The 25,560-nt window shown below is 37.4% G+C and overlaps 1 protein-coding gene across 4 annotated transcripts; it reads left to right on the top strand.

Moving 5' to 3' along the window:
* The first annotated feature begins 138 nt into the window (after positions 1–138).
* Positions 139–24,351, top strand: STXBP3 (syntaxin binding protein 3). 4 transcript variants are annotated; one of them, XM_088060221.1, is made up of 19 exons: positions 139–213; positions 3,262–3,311; positions 4,032–4,113; positions 5,501–5,577; positions 6,209–6,287; positions 7,680–7,780; positions 9,665–9,819; positions 11,367–11,457; positions 12,387–12,511; positions 13,941–14,045; positions 14,547–14,604; positions 14,818–14,883; positions 15,308–15,388; positions 16,017–16,155; positions 16,741–16,847; positions 17,282–17,380; positions 18,282–18,367; positions 20,387–20,535; positions 22,640–24,351. In XM_088060221.1, exons 3-19 carry the CDS (start codon positions 4,035–4,037, stop codon positions 22,729–22,731), a joined length of 1,689 nt encoding a protein of 562 aa, XP_087916347.1. In that variant the 5' UTR covers positions 139–213; positions 3,262–3,311; positions 4,032–4,034; the 3' UTR covers positions 22,732–24,351. The 4 variants fall into 4 exon arrangements, with proteins under 4 accessions (XP_087916347.1, XP_005520975.1, XP_087916345.1 ...); XM_005520918.3 differs by lacking the exon at positions 139–213 and adding an exon at positions 220–689; XM_088060219.1 differs by lacking the exon at positions 139–213 and adding an exon at positions 715–833.
* Positions 24,352–25,560: the final 1,209 nt, after the last annotated feature.

The raw sequence follows: 25,560 nt of genomic DNA, 5'->3' as shown, positions 1-25,560 counted from the left end.
CAATGCCATCATCGTACTCCTCTTTGAATGGCACACCGCCATAGAGACTGGGAACTAACTATTCTTCCTCATTCCTGGAGTTGCGGAAAGAGAAATTTTCCTCTCATTCCTTCATATTTGTTCCAGCTGCTGGTTCCCCTTTGAGAACACGACTCTATGTTTCAAACTGACAGGCGATTATAGGCGTCAACAGCCGCTATCGTTCTACGACCGGTCAGTGTTTTCGTCGGTGAATTACATGCATGCCAGCGGGAGCCTATGGGCCGTTTTCGTGAGGGAGCCCCCGGTTTTCCCTCGAGGGGACCCGGGACTAGGGCAGGTTTCGGCAGCCACCCCGGCCGGGCGGTCTCCAGCTCCCCTCTGCTCCTCACAACTCGCCAGGGGCCGCCTCGGGGGTCGGGAGCGGCTCCCGCCGTCCCGGGCTCACCTGAGCAGCAGGAGGCTCCTTCCTCAGGGGGCGAGCCCTCGTCCCCGGGCACTTCCCCAGTGGGAGTTTTGGACCCCATGGCGGCCGACGAAGAGAGCCGGCTCGTGGCGGGCTGGTCCGGGCTCCTGAGGGGCTGATCCCGTGATCGGGCTGCGCCCTCGGCCACCGCCCCTGAAGAGGGAGGGGAAGGCAGCGCTGCCAGGCGGGGCTGGCAGCAAGATGGCGCCGGCGGTGCGGGGGCTGAAAAGCTTCGTGTGGCAGAGTAAGTGACTGTGGGGCTCCTTCCCCGTCCCTGCGGCGGGAGCACCCTGGGGCCGTTCAGTGGGCGCTGACCGGCCAGAAGCCTCCGCCGCTGAGGCGCCGGCTCCGCGTAGCCCCGTGTGTGGGGTCGGGGGTGCCCGCAAAGGTGGGGTCCGAGGCCGCTCCCGATGCAGCCGGAGCTGCGCTGCGTGTCGGAGCTGAGGCGGCCGAGCGGGGTTGGGGTCAGGCCCGGGCGGTTCTGTGGGCAGCCGGTGTCCGGCGGAGGCTGTGGGTGGCGGCTTCTGACGGCTATTACAGGTGGTGACTCGGCGCGCCGGTGGGGAGTGGCTACCCCGTTGCCGCGGGTGTCCGCAGTGACAGCGCTGCAAAGAGACGCTTGTGCTCTTTTCCGAGATAAGGGTGAGCTCTGCAGGCTACAGCCCGCCTGACGGGCTCTTGAAGAGTCTAAACTTAAGTTAGCTCTTTAAGTACTTCTCTGTTACCTCCGAGCTGCTACTTTTTGAGAGTGCTCCGTTTCCAGAAGGGGCTCTCTGCTCTCTCTCACGGAGCAGCACTTCCCACTTGTGTTTGGCTTCACGGTTTTCAGTAGAAAAAGCTGAAGGTGTTCCCAGGTAGTCTTACAAATGAACTGCAGATATTTATCTCCGTGTTTTGGAGCGGGTTCTGCTGGTGTATATTACAGAAAATGAAGTTGTAACTGCTCCCTTCCTTGCTGGAGTAGAAAGACTTACAGTATTTCAGGTAGCGTGAGACCTTTGGGGAAAAGGCATTGGCAGCCATCTCATCCCGAGCTTAATTGCACTGAGGTTGTGACTCCATGAGCTGCTCAGCCAGCCTGGCGACTGTCATTGAAATGGGGAGGTCCTGCTGCCGTCTTGTTTTCATTTTTCTCCTCTGCTTCCACCTGAAAGCTGATTGTGTCATTAAGGGCCATCAAGACTTTTGAAAATGGTGTTGCCAGCGTGAGGAACAAAGATTAGAGTGACAGTGAAGCCATGTGAATAATAAAACATTTTTATTTCAAGCTTAGTTAAGAGGAACTTCTGAAATGAATGCTTTGTTAGTCAGTTAACTCCTCTTGTCTTTCCAAGACTACAGCAATGAAAATCAAACTAAGTTTTAGATGTTGTCTGGCACTTTTTTAAATGAGTGATTGAAGGTCATAAACTGCTGCTTCCTAATGTTTCAGCAAACATATAAACTGGGGTTTTTATTAAGGCTGATTTGTCTGAAAATAGTGATGCTGATGCTTTATGTAGCAGCTTGTGTCAATGTGTATCTTGTTCCTGCTCTGTAAATAGGCATAGAAGTTACACCTGTGGTGTATGGAATTGAAGCAGAAATGTGTGGAAAAGTTAATTCACACAAGTTTGTTGTCAGTTAAGCTCACAGTTATGAGGACAGAGAAAGCTACCTTAGGAGACAGTTGCTCTCTCCTGTGGATAAAATCATGAAATGAGAGCTGCTGTATATAGTTAATCTCTATATGAAGTCCTTTCCACAAGGAATTCTGTTTGGTTTTTTTCCCCCAACTTTAAATTGTTTTGTAGACTTGTATAATAAGTTCTTACCTAGCCATAGATAGCTATATTAGTTTTTGTAAATGATTCAGCATTTCTGCAATTCTGTTTTTTTGTAGTACTTGCTTAAGTCCTTTCTTCAGGAAGTGTGTTATAAACGGGTCATTAATTTTGCCAAGGTGTGGTTTGCTTTTTTTTTTTTTCCACACAGGGACTTGTCAGCCTGGTGTTCTGTCAGTGTTGTCTATAGTTCTTTTCTAGATGGTGAAGTAAAGGTAGAAGAAGAAAAGCCTTTGTAAACTAATTGAATGTATTCAGAGAAGACAAAAACTGAAGGGTAGTTAGTGTGTATGACTGGTATAAAATCTGTGAGAAGAAAATGAAAGCCTGAGCAAGAATAGAGTGCTAACCTGGGTTTGGTTTTGGTGTGTGTAGAATGCTTGCAGGAGAATAATTATTTTGAGAGCCTGTAAACCGTTGTAAGCCAGTTATTTGGTTGAAGCAGCTGCAGGTTGAGGGCATAATAAATAACAGCTGGAATAGTGCAGGGGCAAGTGCATGGTGTCTGGCTGTTAGCTTGGAATAAACTTTCATTTTATTATGGGAGAAAACTGACTTCTATATTTTAATTGCAGAAATGAAGTTCAAGATAACTGAACTATGCATTTTTATGTTCTGGTGTCTTTTATAGGCAAATATTGTAGAAAAAATACAATATTTGAGATTTTGGACAGGATTGTTGAGCACTCAGCTTATTAAAAGGAATACTATGTAATGCTAACGACTAATTGATTGGCAGGAGTGTGCTCAGAAAATACGAATGTTAGTCAAGTTTTCATGTGGTTAAAGAGTTATTACACCCATGTATAGACCTAGAAATAGGCAGGGATAGTTTGTGGTGAAGAATTCTGTGCTGGTATTTATCAGGATGGGTTTTTTTCTATTTTTCTTTTTAGTGCTCTGAACATATGAATCTAAATGGATGAATTTTTTTTTTTTTCTTTCTTAGTAATGATTTGATTCCCCTAACTGGTAAGCTGTTTCTTTTTTCAGAGCTGAAATCAGCAGTGTTTGATGACTTTAGCAAAGAGGAAGAATGGAAGGTACAATTTTGTTAAATTTTTTATAAGAATTCTGTCATCATTGAACAAGAAATCTGTATTGCTGAGTAAAGAACAAATACATAAAATTAGTGGCTGGCATTTTCACTTCTGTTCAAGTAATAGATTTTACTTTTAGTAATTCAAATCTCTGTATAATACATATTGGAAAATGTAGAGGCTAGTACAGGAAGAACAAATTGTTAGTAGTCTCTCTTTTTTTTATTAGTTGTGAAGAAAAATTAGAAACTGTGTTTATCTTCACTTTCCTTTTGAAGAACTTATACTTTATTAACTTCAAAATTTACACTGCACTGCAGTACATATGGAGCAGGATTCAGCAGTATGATACCTGTTAGAACTGCTTAAGCTATAAAACAGTTTTAAAATAAATACAGATATATTTGAGCAGGTCATGTGGTAAATTAGCAGGAATTCAAAAGACTTGTGTCCAAGTGAAACTTTCGAAATACTTTCTAGTATGTACGGGGAACAAAGCACATATTTAAGATTGTCCTCATCTTTGGAAATCCTGTACATTAGGAACTGTCTTCTGAGATTAATTTCCCCCTGCAATATTGGTGTATGCAGGTAATGAAAAAAACAGTAATGAAATAGCTTTAGCTTCAAACTTCTATGGCAAGCTGTTAAGGAAATGACATGGGTTTAATATAGCTGATTAATTTATCTAAATACTTGTGTGTTTTCTTTAAATATGTTTAGATAATGCTTTTAGATGATTACACTACTAAATTACTGTCACTGTGCTGCAAAATGACTGATCTACTGGCAGAAGGTATCACAGGTAAGCATAATTCTTATTGATACACCAGTGGAAATATCTTGGTAAGAAAAAGGGAAAGACTGAAATTGATTAAATTGATAGTACCCTTGCAAGAAATGGTCTTTATTTGGCTGATGAAGACAAGTAGTTATGGGGTATTAAAATAGTAGACTTTCAGGCTTCTACAGTAGTTAGTCAATTGGGATTTTTTTTTTTAATGAAAAAAACCAATGTTTCTGTGTCTGAAAGCTCAAATCCCCCTTTAAAATTACTTTTTTCTAAAGATTGCTCTAAGAGTTTTTTTGTTCGATTGGGTTTTTTTGGTGGTTTTTGTCCTTTTACTTTTTTTTTTTGTTTGGTTGTTGTGGTGGTTTTTGGTTTGGGATTTTTGGTGGGTTTTTTTGGGAGGTGGGAATGGGTGTTTTTTTGCTGATGGCTATTTCTGAAATTGAAATAAATTCCCAAAATGTAAATGAACTGGTTTTAATTAGCTTTAGGTCTAGATTTTCAGAAATGCTTGTGTAAGAGGGCATTGTTTAGACTTAGTTATTTATTCCACGATACTATTCTTGTACCAGTTATTCAGCATAACATGATTATTCTGGAAATATCATAGTAGAGCTCTGGTAATTTTGCTTTTTGGTGTGTGTTTTAAATTGTAAGTGCTACTTATCCTTCATGAGAAACTTTTGGTGAGCATGTATCCTCTTCATCAAGAAGAAACCTTTTATTTTTAGCGGGCAAACTGCTGAAAGGAACCTGTCTTTCCACATCCAGATGTCTGACATTACTTATCTTTCTTGTTCCTCCCCCATAAAATTTTTGAGCCACAAGAATCTCTGCATTCTCAAGCTAGTGTACTGTAACACTATACAGTAATGACTTTGTTAAACAGAGAAAAAGAAGAGATGAATGAAGCTGATTTGCTGAAAATGTCTTCATTTGTGCCTGCAATTATGTTGAAAGAGAGTAATTGCCCAGGAAATAAACAAAGGACAGAAGAGGCTGTAGTCCAGAATGATGCCCTGCATAGTTTCTCCCTCTCCTTCAGTGTGCTGGAAAAAAAACAATCTTGCCAAGAGAGTTCCTAGTGGGCCCCGTAGTTGGAGTATGTTTGCAGTGCCGTTCTGTTGTAGAAGTGTAGAATACCTAGGAGGAATATAGTCCTACAACTTTAGTTGTCACTAGACTGAGAGTCGAGAAAGCCTTGTGGTAACCTTCTGTATCTAAAATAACAAAGAAATAAATCAAGGCTCTTGGCAGAAGGTACGTCCTTACCTCTAGTATTGGGGACAACTTGACTGCTGTTACTTAATTTTTATCAACTCTATATTAAATATGTGCAGTATTTTCCTTAAAGATGCATAATGTTCCTAATTATAAAAATGTAGTATTTCTTACTTTATAGTGGTGGAGAATGTATATAAAGACCGTGAGCCTGTCCCACACATGAAGGCAATATATTTAATAACTCCCACCAAAAAGGTTAGTATTTTAAAGTGTTGCAAGATCTTTCATATAGAAAAAAAGCAACCTTATTTTAGTATGTTTATTTACTGTGTACAGCCATGCTGTACTTAACTTCTGCATTTTCTGATGCTCCTCTGTGTGATGCCTCATTTCCCAAGATGAAAAGCCAATGGAGTGCCACCATGCAATACATTGCAAACATGTACCTTGTGGTCAATGTAGGCACTCTGTCATTGCTTAGCAGTTGTAACCCCACTGAAAGAGATATTGTATCACATAATGATGCAATACACTGAAAAATAGAGTTCAAAGTAATGGCTCTAATAAGAGATTACTGTTACTTCCCAAAAATTCTTGTGAGAATATATCTCAGCACTGTTACAGCTGGAAAATTATTCAAGTACTGTGATGTGTGTACTTCCTGAAATGAGCTTGGTGCATGACGGACCACCTGTAACTGCTTGTTATTCTTCATCTGGAATTAAAAATCATAAACTTCAGTGTTTTCTTATATGTTGAATTGCAGTATTCCCAAGTGGGTCTTGGTAATAGGGTGGGAGGAGAGGAGGGAGAAGCTTTGTCTGGTGTGTGTAGAAAGGTGAAACACTGGCATGATGGTTTTTTTTTTCCTCCTTGCCCCCATAAGTCTGTAGATGGACTGATTGATGACTTCATCACTAAATCATCCAGCAGATACAAAGCAGCATATGTGTATTTCACTGACTGTAAGTAAGCTTTTGGATTGTAGTTTAGTGACTTTATATAGGTAAATAAGTAAGCTGCTCACTTCTCTTGTTTATAGTTGAGTAAGTGAAAAGTTTGGGCCCTGTTTCTCTCAAGAAGGTTTGAAACTCAAGTCATTAACCATATATCTGGGTTGCCAGGCTGTGGTTGCCATGCCGTGTGGCAATAGTAATTTCTTTCACAATTGCCAAACAGTCTTGATTGTTTTCCACCACTGCTTTTGATTTAGGTAATGTAGTCTTTTGAATTTTAAATATTCCAATCTTCTCCTGTGTTAGAGTGTGGGGGAAGACAATTCAAGTCAAACTATGTGTCTCTACATAAACAAAATGGTAATAAAAACATAGCTGCATGAGGACTTTCTGCAAGAGCAGTGTTAGTAATTGGTTGCTTCAGGTAGTTCCTGAAGTGAGACAGCTTTTTTCCTTCCCTGAAAGAAGGGGCCTGCTGAGCCCTTGCGTGCGTGTCATAAATTGTGTAGCAGAGGCAATTAGTGGGAATGGGGTTAATGTGACTGCACATGCCCTTGCAGTCAGTCAGTGTGACTAAAAGGGCATGTAAAGAGGGGAAAACAAAAAACCCAAATGTGCTGCTAAAGGCAGAGACTCAGGTGTGCCTGTCTTTGTGGACTGTGCATATCTGCTGCTGGATGTTCTGAAGGCAGTATTAAATTACTATCCAAATTCTTGGTTTCTTGTTTAATCTCACGCTGAAGCAGCAGTTACTGTTCTGGAAAAGTACTGCTATCTTGCTGTATGCTCCTTGGTTGCAAGTGGGCAAGCTTTCAGTTTGAATACTTGCCAAAACTTTTCCTGTTGAGAGGAATTGCTCCTGAGTTAGAGAAATAAATCCATCACTTCCAAGTCTGTGTAGTATTCGTGTTATCCATGTATTCCTTAAATTCAGTTTCTAGATTGGGATCCAATGTAGCCTGGAAGTGTGGTGGAGTACCTTAGACATCTATAATTAAATTCCATATTTCTGCATTTTGCTCTTATATATGTACACATGATTTCTTCTGGTAGCTTGGGAAATGTTTTTTTCTCTCCTACATGACAAGGACTAGCAGAAACATTAATTTTGATAAAATCAACATACTTCAGTTGCAGACTGCTAATGAGTATTCAACAACCTTTTTGCATGCAAAAAGCTAGTATAAATTGAGCGGTGGAGCTTCTCAAAAAAGATCTCATAAAAAATATTGATTATAAGATCTATTTCACTTTAGGAAGAGTAGGCAATTTTTTTTGTATTTTATGGTTAATTGGGTCTTAATTTAGAATTTTCTGCTCTGAATACTGCATGCTTATAAGTGAGCTAACTGCTGGAATAGTATAAATTATTTATACTTAAGAGTCTTCTTCTTTTCCTAGTTTGTCCTGACAGCCTCTTCAATAAAATTAAGGCTTCATGTGCAAAATCCATAAAAAAATGCAAGGAGATCAACATTTCCTTCTTCCCTTATGAATCTCAGGTAAATTTAATTCTTCATCTTAACAGTAGTCTGGAAGATTATTTTCAAATGCTGCTAACCTTTTAGAAGCCAATGAAATAGAATGTAGCTTTTGACTGACAAACTCTGTGTGAGGTATTTCCATTTCGGCACATTTCCAGTGCTTGCTTATGCTTTTCAGATGAAAATACTCTTGTACTCAAAGATTTACTCTTTGCACTTGACCTCTTTGTAAGACTTGGTGTCAGTTACAATAGGGAGGTTAAGGAAGTAATCTCTTCCCTAAGAGCAGGCAAGTATTCTGATTGGTCTTTAGTAAGAGCTTGTTACTGCTGATACTGAGGTGATGCTGATACTTTGATAGGTTGGGTAGGTTGGTGCATAGGAATTGGAGTAACTTGGGCTTGGTTAAAGTCAGGAAAGAACAAATGGACTAAGAGAACTGAAGGGGAGTGGAACAAAAACCACTACAATTTGACAGTCTGAAAAGTGAGACGAGAACATGGAAATTCTGTTTTCTCAGTGAAAGATCTATACTACCAACATATACAACCAGTGGAAACCAATGGGTGTTTTCCATGTGCAGCCACACAGTAGGTGTGTTGAGAAAGAACTTGTTGCTCATGCCCCTCATCAGACACAGAGGGCTGAAATGCACACTGATCCTCATTAAGAGACAGTGAAGCCTTCAAGCTCTGCCTAGTTCTGGGAGCTGGAAAACTAACCAGAACTAACCACGAATGTTTCCCATGTCAAACATTATCAACACATCAAGGGTGACAACTCTTATGTATACCAAGTGGCAGGTGAATATAGGAAGGATTGCTGCTAGCCCTGTCTCACTGTGGTGCAGTTTCCTGGATTGAAGACACACTCATTTTTATTATAAAGGGTTCTTTGTTATTTTGGTTGAGAATCCATCAGGGGATAATGAGTTTGGTGGCCTGTTTGTTTGCTTTCCAGTGAGGTTGATGTTTACAAATTTTGTTTCATGCTGGTTATGGGAGCCCTGCCAAAGCTGCTCTTCTGTACCAAATAAAGCCTATGAAAATGTTGTGGTCCTGGTTCTCTGGAGGGCTCACTATGAAAGCAGAAATCAGGACTACTTTTCTGAAGTTGAAAATAAGCATCACATAGGCTGGGCAGCACTCTTCTTGCTTTTACTGTAGTTTTGTATTCTTAGTGTCTGGGGTTGTGAGAACCTTCTGAATCCTTAGCAGAGGGACAATGTTAACTGGTCTGCCTGCTTGCTGGGATGCTAAGAGTAAATAATCAGACTAAGTTCTGGGCAAAGTTCAGGTGATTATCTACTCAAGTGAAGCAAACACCTTTATCTGGATAGATGTTCTTTGACTCGGTAGTTACAGAGTCCATCTGAAACTAGAGAAAATCCATTTACTGACAATGGGATTGATCTCATGTTTACATTCCATTTACAAAACTGTTGAAAAAGCCTTTCATCTCTGTAGTACTAAGCTGCTTTAATCAAGATTTAATGCACTTAAAGAATTTCAGCTATTGAAGGTAAGTTCTTAATATTAAAAGCAGATACAATATGTAAAATTTCATTTTAAACCAATTTAACCTTGATGCTTTCTATGATCATTCTGATATTGCATTGTATGGCTCTGTACAAGACACTGATGGGTGTTTAGTTCCTTCTGTCCTGTAAGCAATTTGAAAAATAGAGTAATTTACATAGGAGACTAATAGGGAGAAAGTCTAAGAACAAGAAGATGACGAGCAGGGATAGGGAATGAGGGTTGGTTTGGGATTTCTTTCTTAAGTGTCCTATGTATGACTTTTTCTTGCAGCATATAGTTTTAAATTATTAGCAAACTTTTTACCAGGTGTTTTGGCGATCTGCAAGTTTGGCCCTATTTTTCGTGTGTATGTTTTACGTAGGTATTTACTCTCAACATCCCAGATGCATTCTACCGCTGCTACAGTCCCACTCTGGAAAAGACAAAGGATAAAGATGCTGTACTGCAAGTCATGGCTGAACAAATTGTTACCTTATGTGCCACGCTAGATGAGAATCCAGGAGTACGATATAAAAGGTGGGGCAAAGTTAGTGTTATATTGTAATTTCTTTCAATTCCATGGTGTCTTAGTTTGAAAAGACAGGTGTCTGCTAAGGAAGGCAGGAGCCTCCCATGAAATGGAAAATGTAAACCCCCTCCCTACAAATTATTATAATTTTGAAATTGAGGGGCTCTCAGGAAAAGATATAGGAGAGGGAATAACAGTTCTTTACTAGTATGTATAAATAAATTTTTAAAAACCTCTACAACTTAATAGGAAAATTAAAATAAAATGCAGTAGTACAAAAACACTGTCAGAATGTAGCCTGACACCCTGTTGGACCAGGTGTTGGTAGCAGTCCGATTAAATGGTGGCTGCAGTCCTCCTGGAGTGACAGGTGTGGTTCTGCTGAAGCAGTGATCCTGTAGAAGGGTGTAGTTTTCCTCTGAAGGTCCAGTGGTGGTGTAGATGGGTCCTGTCTTCCTCTGGGAATCCAGTGGAGAAAGGCTGCCTGTGGTGGTCTGAGTCTCAGATTATACCCAGGTAAGAATGCTTGGCTCCTCCCCCTGGCTGGAGTATCTCATAATGGGATGATGTAATTTTATCAGTCATGCAGTGAGACTCAGTGGCTCATTAACCAAGATACCCCTTGGAGGGAGGATGGGTCTGGAAGAGATAAAGAACACTGCACCACCTGATTTTAACTGCTGGTAATAGAATACATACTTTTGGTTACATCTTGCATTGCAATTTAAGACACAGGGCTTACCACCTTATTTTGTCATAGCTTGAGGCTGCAGCATAATTTGACTTTTTTTTTTTTTCTTGTAGCTGTGGATTGTTTTTAATCCACAAGACTGAAATATGGAATGGCAGGAATTTGTGAAGTATAGGTAGAGCAGTGTTTTTCTGTGTACATGCATGTTACAGTACTTGCTATACCCTATCTTGTTCTGAATGGTTTGTTTCATGTCTGGTCAGTAGGGTGACACTGATATGCCACATTCTTGTATGCCACATGTGTAATCCTGTAATAGAACTGCTGCTGTTCAGCCATTTACAGCTCTGCTTGGCAGCAAGAAATCCAGAAATTGCTGGGGCACATGGGATCCGGATTTCTTGTAGAGATATTGAGAAGAATGCCTCTTTTGAACTCTGAAAGGGATTTGCTATCTTTGAAGTCAAAGTAGGCTTCTGAAATTGTATTCAAGGACTGCATTCTGTGGTGTAATGTGAAGTAGTATCTTATTCTCTATGAAGGTAACAAATAATTGCTTGACTGTTTTTTTTCTGTTCTTTTTCTTTTTTTTCTTTCTTGTTTCCTACCTCTGAGTGAAACTTGAGGTGCTGGCCCATGTGCCAGCTAATGCCAATCTTTTGGCTGAAGCTGTTTCTGCTGTGTGAAATACCTGAAGCATTCAAAGAGTGAAATAATAATGTAAAAGTGAAAATATATTGGCAATATTTAGAATGGAATTGTGAAAGTGGAGGATCAATCTAGGGAATTTTCTGTTTTAAAGGTAGAATTTTAGTGTTCTGATGAAGAAATATGAGTTATTTTTGCATGCTTCCTTTTTTCCAGTGGACCATCTGATAGAGCCAGCAAACTTGCACAACTTGTTGAAAAAACTCTTGAAGACTACTACAAAACAGACGAGAAAAGCCAAATAAAGGTAGAAAGTGAACTAAAATGTTTAAATTTTTTTTTTTGTAGGTTTTGGGGAAAAAAATCTTTGTATTATTCTTCAACAGTTAAGTTCTACAAATATAAATCTTATTTAATAATAAAGGCAACTAGTTGCCATTTAGTTGTTTTTGTGGATGAAAGCAATGTAGAGATTAATAACTGTTGGAGTAAAGCTGTATTTGTGTGACCAAACTGATTTTCTTTGAACAATAAGCCCTGTGATGATGTAGTGGGATGCTACAAACCGGAAGACAAGTGGATAAATATTGTTTTAAAATCACCTTCCATAATGTCATGTGTAGAAGGGGCTTCCTGCAGAACTGAAATATTACCCCCAAAGGGTTATATTGTCCACAAAGAAACAACTTTTCACATAAATAATGGTTTTGATCTGTCACTACAGATAAGGCCTGGTTAGGGCAGCTGCTTAAACACAAAACCCTGGGCTAAACCATTCTGGCTTTAATGACTTTGTGCTTTGCTACAGAAATAAATGTATGTGCTGCTACTGCCACTTCACTAAATCCCTAAATGAAATGTTTTGTTGAATGTTTGGAGGTCTTTTTCTGTATTGCAGCACTATCTGATCTGCAGTACAAACAATGAAGTTATCCGTTAAATCTCTGGGCAGCCTTTTTTGGGTTTTGTTTGTTTTTCTTTTACATTTTTTGTTCACTAGATGAATAAAACTCAGATTTCTGAGTATATTGAAGTGCTCTAAGAGCATTGCTTTAAAATTAGTATTTGAAACCATTGTATGTCATTAAAATGTTCAAACACTTGGACCATAGTGCAGTGTTTTTCAGTTACTTTTATAAAAATACCTGCAGTGTTGTGACTTATTGCAAATAGATTTAACATGCATTAACTTTGTACTGTATGTCTTAACTTTGTGTTTGTTTGATGGCTTTCTAGGCTAAAACCCACTCCCAACTAATAATAATTGATCGTGGCTTTGACCCAGTATCAACTGTGCTCCACGAGCTCACCTTCCAGGCAATGGCATATGATCTGCTACCCATTGAAAATGATACTTACAAGCAAGTACTTAAAAAAAAAAAAAAAAAGCAAAAACGAAATAGTTTATTCTTGATTATAAAATCCCTGAAATTGTTTAGTTGAATTGCACCATGGCAATATTAGCTGCTCATATTGCATAATGGTTGCTTCATTTATTGTTAGTCTTTCCTCTTGTATTTTTAACTTCATCTTTTTCTTGACTTCCTCCCTTAGTTGTGATTAGGTAGGATTTAATTGGCATTTTTGCTAAGTTTTGAGTCCAATAAATTGCATTTTTTAAGGACTAAGCACCTTGTACTACTCTTGTAAAGCCTTAGGAGTGCACATTGAGATTCTGTAGATTTTCTTTCATATTGTCAACTTTTTTTGGCATAACAAGACAAGCAATACCACTAACTGAATACTGAGAAAGAGCTACGTTATTTCTCAGGAATGCTTACTTGTATAGGTCCAGTCATGTAATTTGTGTAGTTACTAAAGTTTACATGTTTTATGGTAAATACAAATTTAAATCACTCATGTTCAGTTTATAAGCACAGTTTGGAGTAGCGTTCATTTGCATAAGTTATGTGCTTTACTGCCTGATTGTTCTGACAACAAGGATTTTGGTAGGACTTTGCTTTCTGATGACCCACTACAGCAGAAGAGACCTAATGGCCGCTGTTTAGCCAAGCCAAAAGGAATGTATATCTTCAGTCAGAAGCACCGAGTGAAGATTTTAGTAGAAAATTCAGAGTTCTATGAATCTGGGTTTGATTACTGGGTATGAAGATATAGCAGAGTGTATTTTTTAGGTAGTCATGATCTGACTTTCATCATTAATCTTGTAATTTTTTCTTTCTTTTGCTTTCTGGCAGTCGGCACTGTGTGAGTTTGTGTAAATGTGAAAATACCATGTGGCATGATTGCTGTCTTGTTTTAGGTTTATTGCTGTTTGTAGTCACATAATAGCTGCTCTGTAATGCTGTGCTGCAGTTTCTTTTATATGTGAAGTACTTTGTCCTGCTTAGCATTTTGTTGGTGAATGTGACTTCATTTTCCTTTAGTCTTATGGTACACAGAGAAAGCTACACTTGGCAATTGCAGTGTGTATTACTTTGTGCAGTTTGCATTTGAAACTACAGGGAAGTTACCATTGAAAACTGAAGAGAAATTGAGGTGCATGTAAATGTGTGTTTAAACCTCTAGTTACTGTTGGTTGAAAACAATGTGCAGAAGCTATTGCCCCAAAGAATCTAAAATTCATCTGCTGCTTTTATTTTAAAATAGGTCATCTGTGAAATCCTTCTGTAAATTATATTTTGTCAGGCAATAAAAAAATAAAAACCTTAGTCTGTTACTGCTGTTACCATTTATATTGATTAAACTGTTACAAATATTACTGTAATAAGTGATGAAAATTGGGGGGAACCCAAACCCCAAATAATTGTCTGAATTTTCCCTTGGAAGATACAAAACAGAAGGCTCTGGTGGGAAGGAAAAGGAGGCAATTTTGGAGGAAGATGATGACCTGTGGGTGAAGATGCGGCACAAGCATATCGCAGATGTGATAGAGTATGTGAATAAATAACAAAGCCAACTGGTTGGTTTCTTTGAGAGGGAGGGTGTTTGAGCTGTTTATTGGGAATACAGAGAGTAATGAACATGGTTTGCAATACAGATTAGATTCAGTTAAGTAATCAATGCCAGGAAGAAACCGTACTTCAAAAATACAATATGGACCCAGTACGCAGTTATACTAATGCTACTTGCAGTTCTTGAGGTAAATGGAAATCAAGTGATTTCCTGGCAAGTATTTTCAAATATTTGAAATCTGAAGGGGTTATTTTGCATGCAGTACTACCAAGCTGCTGCATCAAATGACATTATAAAGATATTGCAGATAGAATGTTTAATATTTCCTGTGTAAAAAATCACTCTTTTCTCTGAAGATAGACCTATATTTCAGGCTATTACTTTCATTCAGAAGTTTTACTTGCAATTCTTTTAAGATGTTAAGAAAATAGTTAAGAACTCATGTGCTGTTGCCTTTGATTATTTTCCTCTTTTCTTCAGGGAAATACCAAAACTTTTGAAAGATGCTTCATCAAAAACAAAAGCAGCAGAAGGAAAAGTAAGTTGTTTAAGTTGAGGTATTGTTTTTCCTGGTAATTTAGTTATTTTCAGCTGATCAGATCCATGTAACTCATGGATCTACTACAGAAATTAAGGCTTTTCTTAACTGGAATTTTCAGGGGTTGTGGGGAAGTGAGGCTGCAACAGGAGGGGAAATAAGCATGTCATTTATTGGGGCAACAGATTTTCAGGTTGTGACATTTCTTTCCAGTTATCCATATCTGCTCTGTCCCAGTTGATGAAGAAGATGCCCCTCTATCGTAAGGAGATTAGTAAGGTAAGGGTTTTTTTGTAATCACAACTTCACCATAAATAATTCTGTGCACTTTAACTTCGTTTTGTTGAAGTCTAGTTTTAGTCTGTCATTTTCCTGTAGTGTGCTATATAGCTGTTCTCCAAATGAATGTTTTCAACTTCTGTAAAATTTAGAGAAAAAAACGTTTTTCCATGTGTTTTGTTTTACTGTGTAAAAGAATGAAATAGTTTGTGTGCTTTGAGGATTAAAATATCATAACAGCTTAATGTTTTACAAGGTATTATGGGGGTCAGTCTCTAAGTGAAGGGGAAAACACAGAAAATGCTTGATTTTGTCCTGAAGGATTGACTCTTGTAACCAGTAAAAATTATGGATATGCTAGAAAAAAAATCGAGCTACAGCAGCATTTATTTTCTCTTTTTTTTTTGTTCTTTCTGTCTTATAGCAAGTTGTTCATCTTAACATAGCAGAAGATTGCATGAGCAAGTTCAAATCTAACATAGAAAGGCTCTGTAAAACTGAACAGGTATGTTTAAAAAAAGCCACAAACAAAACAGCAACTTTGCAAGTATTGCAAGTACCACATTTTTGTTTGCAGGAATAGAAGCTTGTTTTAACTGACTAAACTACTATGTCTCTTGCCTTTATTTTGTGACCAGTTTTTGGGGTAGTAGTATTAAAACTAAGTGTAATATACAAGGCTCTTAATCTCTAATAAGGTGGTGTTCCTAAGAGTTTTGGGGGTTTTTTTGGTCTTGAAATTTGGCTGCTTTGTATAAGGATCACTTTTGTTTTCATGGCTCAAAACTCCTACAAGGTTCCTTTAATGTGTTGTGCAGAGGGAAGCCCTTTTTAAGTGTCTGGGGGAAGTACCTTTTAGGAGGCATTACATTGTGATTACAATCTGTATTTCTGAGAATTCTAGATATCACAGTTTTAAATGTTTAAGAGTGTTATGTAATGTTATTAAAATGCTGTAACTATGGAAATAAATATCAGACCTGTCATACTGAGTTTAAATTGATGCAGCTTGATTGTTTCCTGAAACCTGTGGTTTCCTAAAAATGCCTTTCCAAACACACAGAACAATGTTGATTTAAATTACTTTGATTATTTTAACCATGATGTCTGTTTTTTATTTTTAATTAATTTAGGACTTGGCTCTTGGAACTGATGCTGAAGGTCAAAAAGTAAAAGACTCTATGAGGGTCCTCCTTCCAGTTCTGCTCAACAGAAGTCATGATAGCTATGACAAAATCAGAGCTATTCTCCTGTATATCTTCAGCACAAATGGTATGACAAGTTGCCCCATTTTTTTTTTTCCTCAGTGCTATGAATTTAAACTCAAATTTTAGGATTGTACAGTGGTTTTAGTTAGCCTAAGTCTCTGCATTGGAATTGATAGCTGGGTTTGAAAGTAATCCTGTCCATCCTCTGTATATTCTCTCAGATTAGCAGCAAAGATACTATTGATAAGGAGTTAAGAGATGTAATTCAAGTGTAGATTAATACAATGTTTTAATATAATTCTTATTCTTGCATGTGTGCAGTAGTTTGTTTTCTTATTTTCACATGCTATTGAAGCTGTTAAAGGGGGAGCTCCATGTCAGTTGCAACCTGAAAATTAAGTCAGTGGGGAAAAATTTGTTGTAGAGGAGAAAATTGGCTTAATGTCAGTCTGAGGAATCTGTAGTTTTGGCCTCAAGAACAAACCATTAAAGAAAATTTTATCTAAAATAATACTGTATTATGTTAAACTTAGACTGCTCACACAGAACAAACAAAAAAGTTCTGGACTAAATAGTAGCCCAGAATTTGTGAGACAAAACTGGTCTTACAGTCATTTGGTAATTGTTGTCTGTTTTCCATATATTGAAGGAACTACCCAGGAGAACTTGGACAAGCTGATACAGAATGTACAAATAGAAAGTGATAGTGATATGATAAGAAATTGGAAATACCTTGATGTTCCTGTCATCTCGTCAGTAAGAATATATTTATTTATTTTGTAATTTCCTACCGTCCAAGGACCTACAGCTCTTTTAGCAACTCTTAGTGACATTATCCAGATCTGGTTCTGGAAACAGATAATTACTAGGAATTTTTTTTTTGATGGGTAAATTTTGAAAATTATTATTATTATATGTTGTTTAAAGTAACATACACATAATGTTCCCTCTGCAATTAGATGGTGACTTGAGCTAGTTGATTTGGGAAACTGCCAACTTATTCAGTTCTTTGTCTCTGAAGTTCATATTTCTAGTGTATCCTGAATTCTAGAGGTATTAATAATTGTTCTTTATCATTATTATTTCTTTAAAATCTCATGCTTATCCCTCCTCCTTCTGCTACTGACTGCTAGTAACTTCCAAAAATCCAGACACTAAATAACACAACCATATTTTGAAAATCTTTTCAGTTTGTAGCTCAGCAGCATAAATACACAAGAAGGGACCGTTCTAAAGAAGAAACCTTTCAGCTTTCTAGGTGGACTCCTATTATCAAAGATGTTATGGAGGTAAATTTCACCAACTAATTAATTCATGGGTGCAGTGCAGAGATTTACTTGAGTGAGTTGTTAGAGCTAATCTTTTGAATTCCGTAGTATTTTGAGTTAATTTTGTTAATTACATCTGGTGGGCAAAGTCATCACTTCTAGTCTGTCTCTAATATAGAGCATTAGACTGCTGTTAGTAATACTTCTTGTTAGAGGTCATTTTAACAGTGAAGCAAATGAAAGTGAAAGCAACAAGTCTTTTAGAACAGCTTGTTCTGAGATTCGCAGTGTTTGGTATGGTTTAAAGATCTGTATCTTGGTTTTAACTCCAATGGGTCTTTAAACTGCAATTCCAATCTAAACTATAGTGTGGTAGAGCCTGAAAGGTATTACTTGCCAGAAGTGTAGTTTTATTGTCCTTAAACCTCTTCCTAAGCATCAGTCAGTGACTGATATCACAAAGGATGGTGAGTTTATTGGAGTGTTAGTCCGACTCAGTGCCGTCATTCATAGATTCTTGGTGGCTTTCACATGTTCATTTATGATTTCAGGGGACCCTGACTTCTCTCATACATTGCCATATAGAAATTAAATAGATTAGGGTTATTACAGATGAAAAGCTGCTAGTGAAATCTTAACAGTTAAATCAGTAATATGTTTACTAAAGAAGCATGTGTATTCACAATTCCTTGTGATACACAAAACACATTTTAGCATTATGTGGTCCAGCATTTTGTTAGGTCCAGCTTTATTCTCATGAATAATGTGTAGGAGCACTATTCAAGAGATGCTACTTGCAATTATTTGTTGGGCTGCATGTTTTGGTGTGAAATTCCAGTTAGACATTGTTTCTGAAAGCTGAGAATTGCTGAGGTTAAGGTCTGTATGGCTTTTTAAAGTCTGTCTTTATTTTGCACTTCAGGATGCTATAGAAAACAAATTAGATTCAAAAGACTGGCCTTATTGTTCCCGGTGTCCTCCCACCTGGAATGGTTCAGGAGCAGTAAGGTAAATGGTTTAATTTCCTGAAACAATTTACCCAGATCTCAGTATTTTTGTCATTTACATTCTAAAGCCTTACAGAAGTGTGCTTACTGAACAGCAAAATAACAGTTGTAAGGTAATGTTAATGTACCAAGCCTGTATTTTTATTTAATCTAAAACATACTTTAGTTGGTTGTTATTTTAATAATTCTTAGTAATGTATATTTATTTTTTTATTTGTAGTATCTCCTTTTCGCTTCAAGGTTAGAAAAAACATTTCATATTCCTAGAATGAGAAGTTTAAACCATTGAGCTTGTTACTGTGTAGTTTCAGGAATGAATGTTCATTCATGTTTACCTAATGAGACTTAGGCAAAAAGAATGTTTTACTTCTGGAAGTTACCTCTGCTATGTTAGTGGTGGTGGCATTATTTGGGTTAATGACCTCAGGAAATTAAATTCATCTTCTGTAAGCTCTCCCATTAGGAAATATCGGCCTGTTGGGCATTTGACCCCTGTTGCCAGGGAGTGGTTTAGACAAGTCCAGAACAGTTGGAGATCTTGAAATTAATTTTCTGCTAATGAATGTGAAATGTGTACTTGCATATTTAATGCTTGTCACAGAGAAGTGATTTTTGGAATTTTTTTTTTAGCTCATTTGTACTAGTCCTTCTTTCTCTTTTTAATTCCACTAGCTCTTGAACCTCATGACCAATACCTGCCAGTTTGAGAGCTTTATCACTTTTTATAGTGTTATTTAAATGGTGAGATAAATTAATAAAGACTCCCAAGAGTGTTTCTATCACGGGAATGCTCACTAAGAGTGTTCCTCTCTCAGGAATGCTCACTGCATTAATCAGATGCTGGAATTCAGGGAGGGAAACATTAAACATCTACAAAATGTGGAAGACACACTTGAATTGGAATTTGTACCTTACTAAATTAAAAACAAAAAGTAGAGATACACAGCCTTAGGAAAATAGGTTTTTTACATCCATTTCTAATAAAACTGTTGGTGGTGAATCCTTCTGTTCCTGGATGTTGCAGTCCGCAGCCTCAAGATCTCATCCAGAGAAGCTGCAGGGTTCTAGGGACCAACATGGAACACCAACGAGACGGGCCTTTGTTCATGAAACCATTTATTCAGCATGGGAACAAACTCAGGTCCAGAACAGAGAGCCCTGAACAGAGGCAGAGCAGGGGTTTTTCAGGGGCAGAACTCTTGAGGGTCTCCACCTTTGAGGGTGGAGTTCAGGGTCAGGGACCACTAGAAACACAGCAAGGGAGAAACCCTCCCAAGGTACTCAAACCCAATCAGAACTCCTGGGCTGTCCTTCACAAGGGGTTTGGGGTGGGACAATGCTTTTCTGAAAAAGTAACTCTTTGCCTCCCCGGAGGCAGGTCACAACACCTGGATATGCCCTGGGATGATCAGTGCAAGAGAATACTAGAGCAAGTCCCTGTACACTGGAACTTGATCTCCATCTTATGGGTGAAGTGTGGGAATCTTGAAGGCACTCTAGCAGAGAGATCAGGACTGCAAATGACTTTACCTGACTCTGCAATTACTACATGTGTATTAGACTTCTAAGCACTTCAGGCTGCTTTTGTTTTTCCTAGGTATCTGAATCTGATTAGATAACAGAGAAATATTTTCTTTAGAGATTCTGTTCATGTTTAGAGATGGAAAAGCCCAAGGCTCCAACTTTCTCAAATTAACCTCTCCTGAAAAATGCCACTGGAATTGGGAGCATGCAGAGTTAAGCTGCTTGGCAGGAGTCCTTGGCATGTTAGCTGTGTGTGCAACAAAGTTTTTGTTTTGTATTTATTTTCCCCCGGTGATACCTAAACAGTTTGAGTAATGTGATAATTAAAAAATTTAATAAAAACAAGTTACCAGTTTATCTAAATACTTTTGCTGAAATTATAATCAAGCATGACATGAACTGCATGAAAAATTGCTACTGCTTGTTAACTGTATAATTTTAACCGAAAATTAATCAGTCAAGCTGTGTAAATGTCATCTTATGAAATTGTTTGCAGTGCACGCCAGAAGCCTAGAGCGAGTTACAGAGAGGAGCGAAGGAGCAGTGCAAGGCTGATTGTATTTGTGATTGGAGGAGTCACGTACTCGGAGATGCGCAGCGCTTATGAAGTTTCTGAGGCCTACAAGTCCTGTGAAGTTGTTATTGGTAAGCTTGCCATGGGAAACACATGGGGTATGTGTTCTACCATGTGTGGTTCTGGAAAATGTAAGAATAATTTTTCTTAGATTCCCTCTATTGGTTCAACACACTAATACTATAGTCAGTGTATTTCTTAAAACTATGCACTTAAAAGCATCTTTTCAGGTTATCTCAACTGTTTGATGTTTGGAGGGATTTTTTTGGCACAAGATGTTAAGGACAAAAGAGTTGTGCTCTACAGAAGATTTATGTCAGAGATATGTCAGTGTACAGCAGATGGGATTTCAAGAGACCTCTATTTCTTTGCATTACAGTTTCCTAACAGACTTTTGCATCTGCCTGTGCTTTATCTCCAGTGGCACTTGCTACTCTAATTGCTTTTGGAAGTAGGAAAGCTGACAGACTAGTGCAAAACTGCTCACTTTGGAAGGAAGATAAGTATTAAAAAACTGCAACAATCCTAATCAAAATCCTACCCAAAAAACTAAACAAATAAACCCCAAACCACTTTTTCAGTGTAGTTTGGTTGACTTCGCAACCTTTTCTAGTTTCTGTTGTGGCTACTTGAGAGGCATAAACCACACAATGATTAACTACTTGGGTCCTGAAAACTCCCCTGCTTAAGATTTGGCAGTTGGCAGCTGGTGTAGTAATCTTTCAGCACTTTGGACTTAATAAATGCTTGTTCCATCAGCTGCTGTGCTTCAAATGAATTTTAAATAGCATTACAGGAAATAACTAGGTGGTAAAGCATATATATATATATATATATACACACATATATATACACATATACACACACACATATATATATACATATATATATATATATAAAAAATATACAGGAACAGAGCTCCTGCATACAGAACCTTACCACAGACCTGTGTTCATCTGCATGGCCAGCTGATAGCTGGGTCATCTAAAGCATTCTAAATTGCTTGAGAAGTCTATATTTGGCATTTTAATTTAGTCTTGAGATTCAGATAGAATCTGTCTACCATCTGTGATGATTTAAAATAAATACTCTTCCCTAAAACAATTCTAACTTTGATTCTGAGATCTAGAGTCTGTTAGCTCAAAATATTAATTTACAATACATTTACAATTCATATACAAAATATTGTAGGTGTGTTTATATGTGGTTGGTTTTGTTTTGGTTTATTTTTTTATTTGCTGGTTTCATTGGTGGTGGTTGAGGTAGGTTTAATGCTGGTTCTAGTTCTGAGTGGTAATGGAAAGAGCAGGACAACAGGAATGTAGTTTAACCAGAGTATTTCTTCATCTGAAACTTGTTTACAGTACCATGTTTAGTGTAGATGTAGCTGGTGTTTACTGGTGTATCTGGCACTCAGCACAGCACCATCTTCCCTTTTGTTTACAGATGATTCTTGTAATTTTTCTTTGTAATCCTGATTTCTGAGGGAAGGTGATAGTTGCAAAATTTCCACATGGATTATCGAAAGATTGACATTTGGCTGTGTTCCTGATTCAGAACTCCAAGAATAGTAGCCCATTCAGAGTGACACTACTTGTTGCCTTCAGAACTGCAGGGTGACCCTTCATGGCAGAAGTTATAATCACTCTGTGAGAATAAGAGAGGTAGTTGTGCATTGAAGAATAATAAGGATTTTCTTTGCTGCTCAAGACTTGAATTTTGTTTTTTCAAGGAAATGCTAGTCAATAAAAGCCAATTTTCTGTAACGTATTTCTGTGGGACACTACTGTTTGTGATAACCTTGAATACAGAGAGTTTCTTGATTCTAGGGTAAAGCCTCTCATTAACTCACTCTTTCACAGAATGGCAGGTTTCTTGCAGGCTGGGACAATTGTCCAGATTCAGTCCTGTCTTTCAAACAGGGCAGAGCAGGACTTGAAATTTGTGTTCAAAGTGAGAGTCCTGATCGGATGTCTGAGTTTGGGAAGAGGGACATTGCCTACCTAATGGTGACACTTACATGATGGTGCTTTATATGAAAACACTGTGAAGTGCTGTGCTTCTCCGTTGTCTGGGTGCAGTGAAAAACACTGGCATGTAACTGATGTTTTAAAGAGGGAGTGTCTGAAAGTCAGAATTTGGCTGATACAGTTCATATTTATGTTCTTTTGTCAGGTTCTACTCATATTTTGACACCTAGAAGACTACTGGAGGAAGTGAAGAGCCTTAGTAAACCCAAGGATATGGTCCGCATTAAGGATGAATAAATATGGTTATGTTTATGATGTATTAAAACCACGAACAGTGTGTACATATTCTAATGGAACTGACTTTTCCAAATACTGCACTTCAATACTACATGGATCCGAATGGGAGGCCATGTTATAATTTAAATTTGCTGCTTTTGGGGGAGTAGAAGGCAGAGAGATGAAAAGATAAACATGTGTGTTTCTTAGGTTCTATTTAGTATTACACTACAAGTGGTTTTTCAAAATGGCATGTTTCTTCCTAACTGATTTTTGCTAAAAGTCATTGTAATTATATAGAAACTGGACTTGTCTTTGAGAACTGTGAAAGCTTTCTATAATACAATTTATTTATAAAAATGACTGAATTAAAAAGGACCTAGGCTCTTGGGTAGGGACTTCAAGAGGAAACTTGTAAATATGGATTTATGGTAATAATGTTCCATATAAGTTGAGTGTCTTAAAGTGTAATGTTTTCTGTAAAAATAACTTGCTCAAAATTCTTTAAATACATGTATTTGTGAAAAATCTAAAGGCTTTTTAGATGGTGCTGGTTAAGTTAGATAGTTAATCACAGAACCATTGAGTAGTTCCAATCACAGTAAATAACTTTGGATAAATGCTGTTGACTGTGCACTGAAGTACACTTTATATTTAAGTATATACAGAGATTATTATTGAAGCTTTTATAAAAAGTTAATTTCTTAGCAAATTCCTTATCATTGTTTATATAGTCTGTCTCTTTCATAAGTTGAATTGCCTGTGATACAGAAATTCCAAAACTAAGCATGTCTCTTTGAAGAAGTGGAGGCAAGGGGAAAGGAGAGGACAAAAAGGGAAGCAGCTCAGTCTTTCAAAGGGCTTGATCATTTGGAAAAGAAAAACAAAAAGCAAACAAAATGACAAAATCTGATGTACTCAAGAGAATTTACTTTTTAAAAAATTTTGTTACATACTAAGAAATAAATACTTAAATTTGCATTGAAGAGAATAAAATTCAAATTGTATGAGTTCTGTAATACTGGTAATGTTTAGATTTCTCTTTAAAAATTAATTCAAATTACTGATCTTTTAAAGGGCTGTTGTATTTATGTGTCTTGAAATATTTGTTTTGTTTGTTGTATGTAGAATCCAAGAGAAATGTAATAATGAAAAAATAGATTACTTATGTCCTTTTGTTTACCTTATTTCCAATGATGAGTATTTATTTTTTGTTTTGTGATTTTGGATTTTTTCCCTTTATTTTTTGCTCTCAGGTTAACCAGTACTTTAAGAGAATGTTTTTGTTAGATGAGTTCATTCAGAGTTAATTAGAAGGTGGAAAAAGGTCAAGTTCTCCCCCTACATCATAGAGGAATGAAAGGGGAGAATGTGACATAATGATTCGGAAATGTTGCAGGACATGGGGAATGATGAGAATAAGTAGCTTTCAAATGCACCTGAATGAGTTTGGAATTGAATCTACACTGACAATTTTTTTCAATGGGACTACAGAGCAACACTTAAATCATCTGGTTCATCAAATACCATGTACATCACAACCTTAAAAAATGCAGCAGAAATATCTGTGTTGGTTTTGTGAATTCTAGTTTATAACACTATCACTGTAGAAATCCAGAGTAAAAATACTTATCTAAGAAATGCTGTGTTCAGTGTTGTCCTATAAAATATGCACATTTTGAAATTAGTACTGAAAAATTACACCAAAATTATATGTATTTCTTACACCTTTGGCAAGAAGATCCCAAATTTGTTGTAACAGCTATATGTAGGTGCAATTTCTTTTCCAATTCCTAAAGCTGGAAAGTAGTTAAGTACAAAAGAAAATAGCAGATATTAGTGTTACAGTTAAGGACTGAAATAATGGATTTTATATACTACTGAAATAAATTGTGTTGATATTTTTTATATTTTTATTATTTATTTCATAGAGTTGAAGAAATACAAGCTCACAATTCTGGATTACTTACGTATATTCAGGAGTAGTCTTTTTTGTCTTTGCTTCAGGCCTATCACCAGCTCAGCCTGATAGCTGATAACTCAAAAGTCTTAATCTGGTTTTTTTTTGTATCCCTTATCCTCTTTTTCCATCAGGCAAAGCAAAGCCAAATGTTACTGTAAAGGTGGAATAATAAAGATGCTTTATGATAGGACATCTTGCACCAATATGTAGCTCAAAACAGCTTATGAAGGGGGTAAGTGGAAGTTCTATTCAAGATATTTGGGTTTTTTTCCCAAGGATCTTCTCTGCTATATTTTTTCTAGATCAAGAATCATATTATCAAGAATGGGAAAAAATTGTCAGGATAAACAAAAACTTAGTTTTTCAGAGTACATGTACAAAGTATATTATAATTTTGAAAGTTCATATTTTCATGTTATGCATATTAAAATACTTACCTTATCCTACATGTGGGCCCAGCAGTTGTTTTTTAAAGTTGAATCTGGAAATCTGGACAAGATTCAGAAATTACTAAGGAAAATCAAAGGTATGGAACAATCTTCATGTCAAGAATGTCTAGACATTTTTCCCCTTGATCAAGGGGAAAAAAGATGATGGTGGAGTGTGTGATGGAAGCCATAGAAATCCTGTTAGTATTCAGACTGAAAGATTATCTTTCTAATCAGTATGTGAAGTAACACATGAAACCTGCAGCTGTCAAATCAGAACAAAAGGACCTTTAATATCCAAGATGTCATGCAGTAATGACATAATCTAAATTATTATATGAGGAAAAATATCCTCAACATAAGACAAGTATTTGTAGGGCTAATATATATAAATTTTACTGCTGATTTGGAAGGCTTCTGGGTTTTCAATTTGTCAGAGAATGTTCTGAGGAAATATCG

Source organism: Pseudopodoces humilis, chromosome 10, assembly GCF_049639895.1.
Source record: "Pseudopodoces humilis isolate 2021_Gansu_Grassland_sample_001 chromosome 10, ASM4963989v1, whole genome shotgun sequence".
Lineage (NCBI taxonomy): Eukaryota > Metazoa > Chordata > Aves > Passeriformes > Paridae > Pseudopodoces > Pseudopodoces humilis.
The sequence above is the reverse complement of the archived record's forward strand: the minus strand, read 5'-3'. Positions and strand labels throughout refer to the sequence as shown.

Excerpts from the sequence above, each read along its gene's own strand:
- STXBP3 (XM_005520918.3), top strand. The coding sequence starts at position 647 with ATGGCGCCGGCGGTGCGGGGGCTGAAAAGCTTCGTGTGGCAGA. Across the intron at positions 690-3,261 it reads GAAAAGCTTCGTGTGGCAGA|AGCTGAAATCAGCAGTGTTT; the intron begins GTAAGTGACTGT and ends TTCTTTTTTCAG. Across the intron at positions 18,368-20,386 it reads AATGGTTCAGGAGCAGTAAG|TGCACGCCAGAAGCCTAGAG; the intron begins GTAAATGGTTTA and ends AATTGTTTGCAG.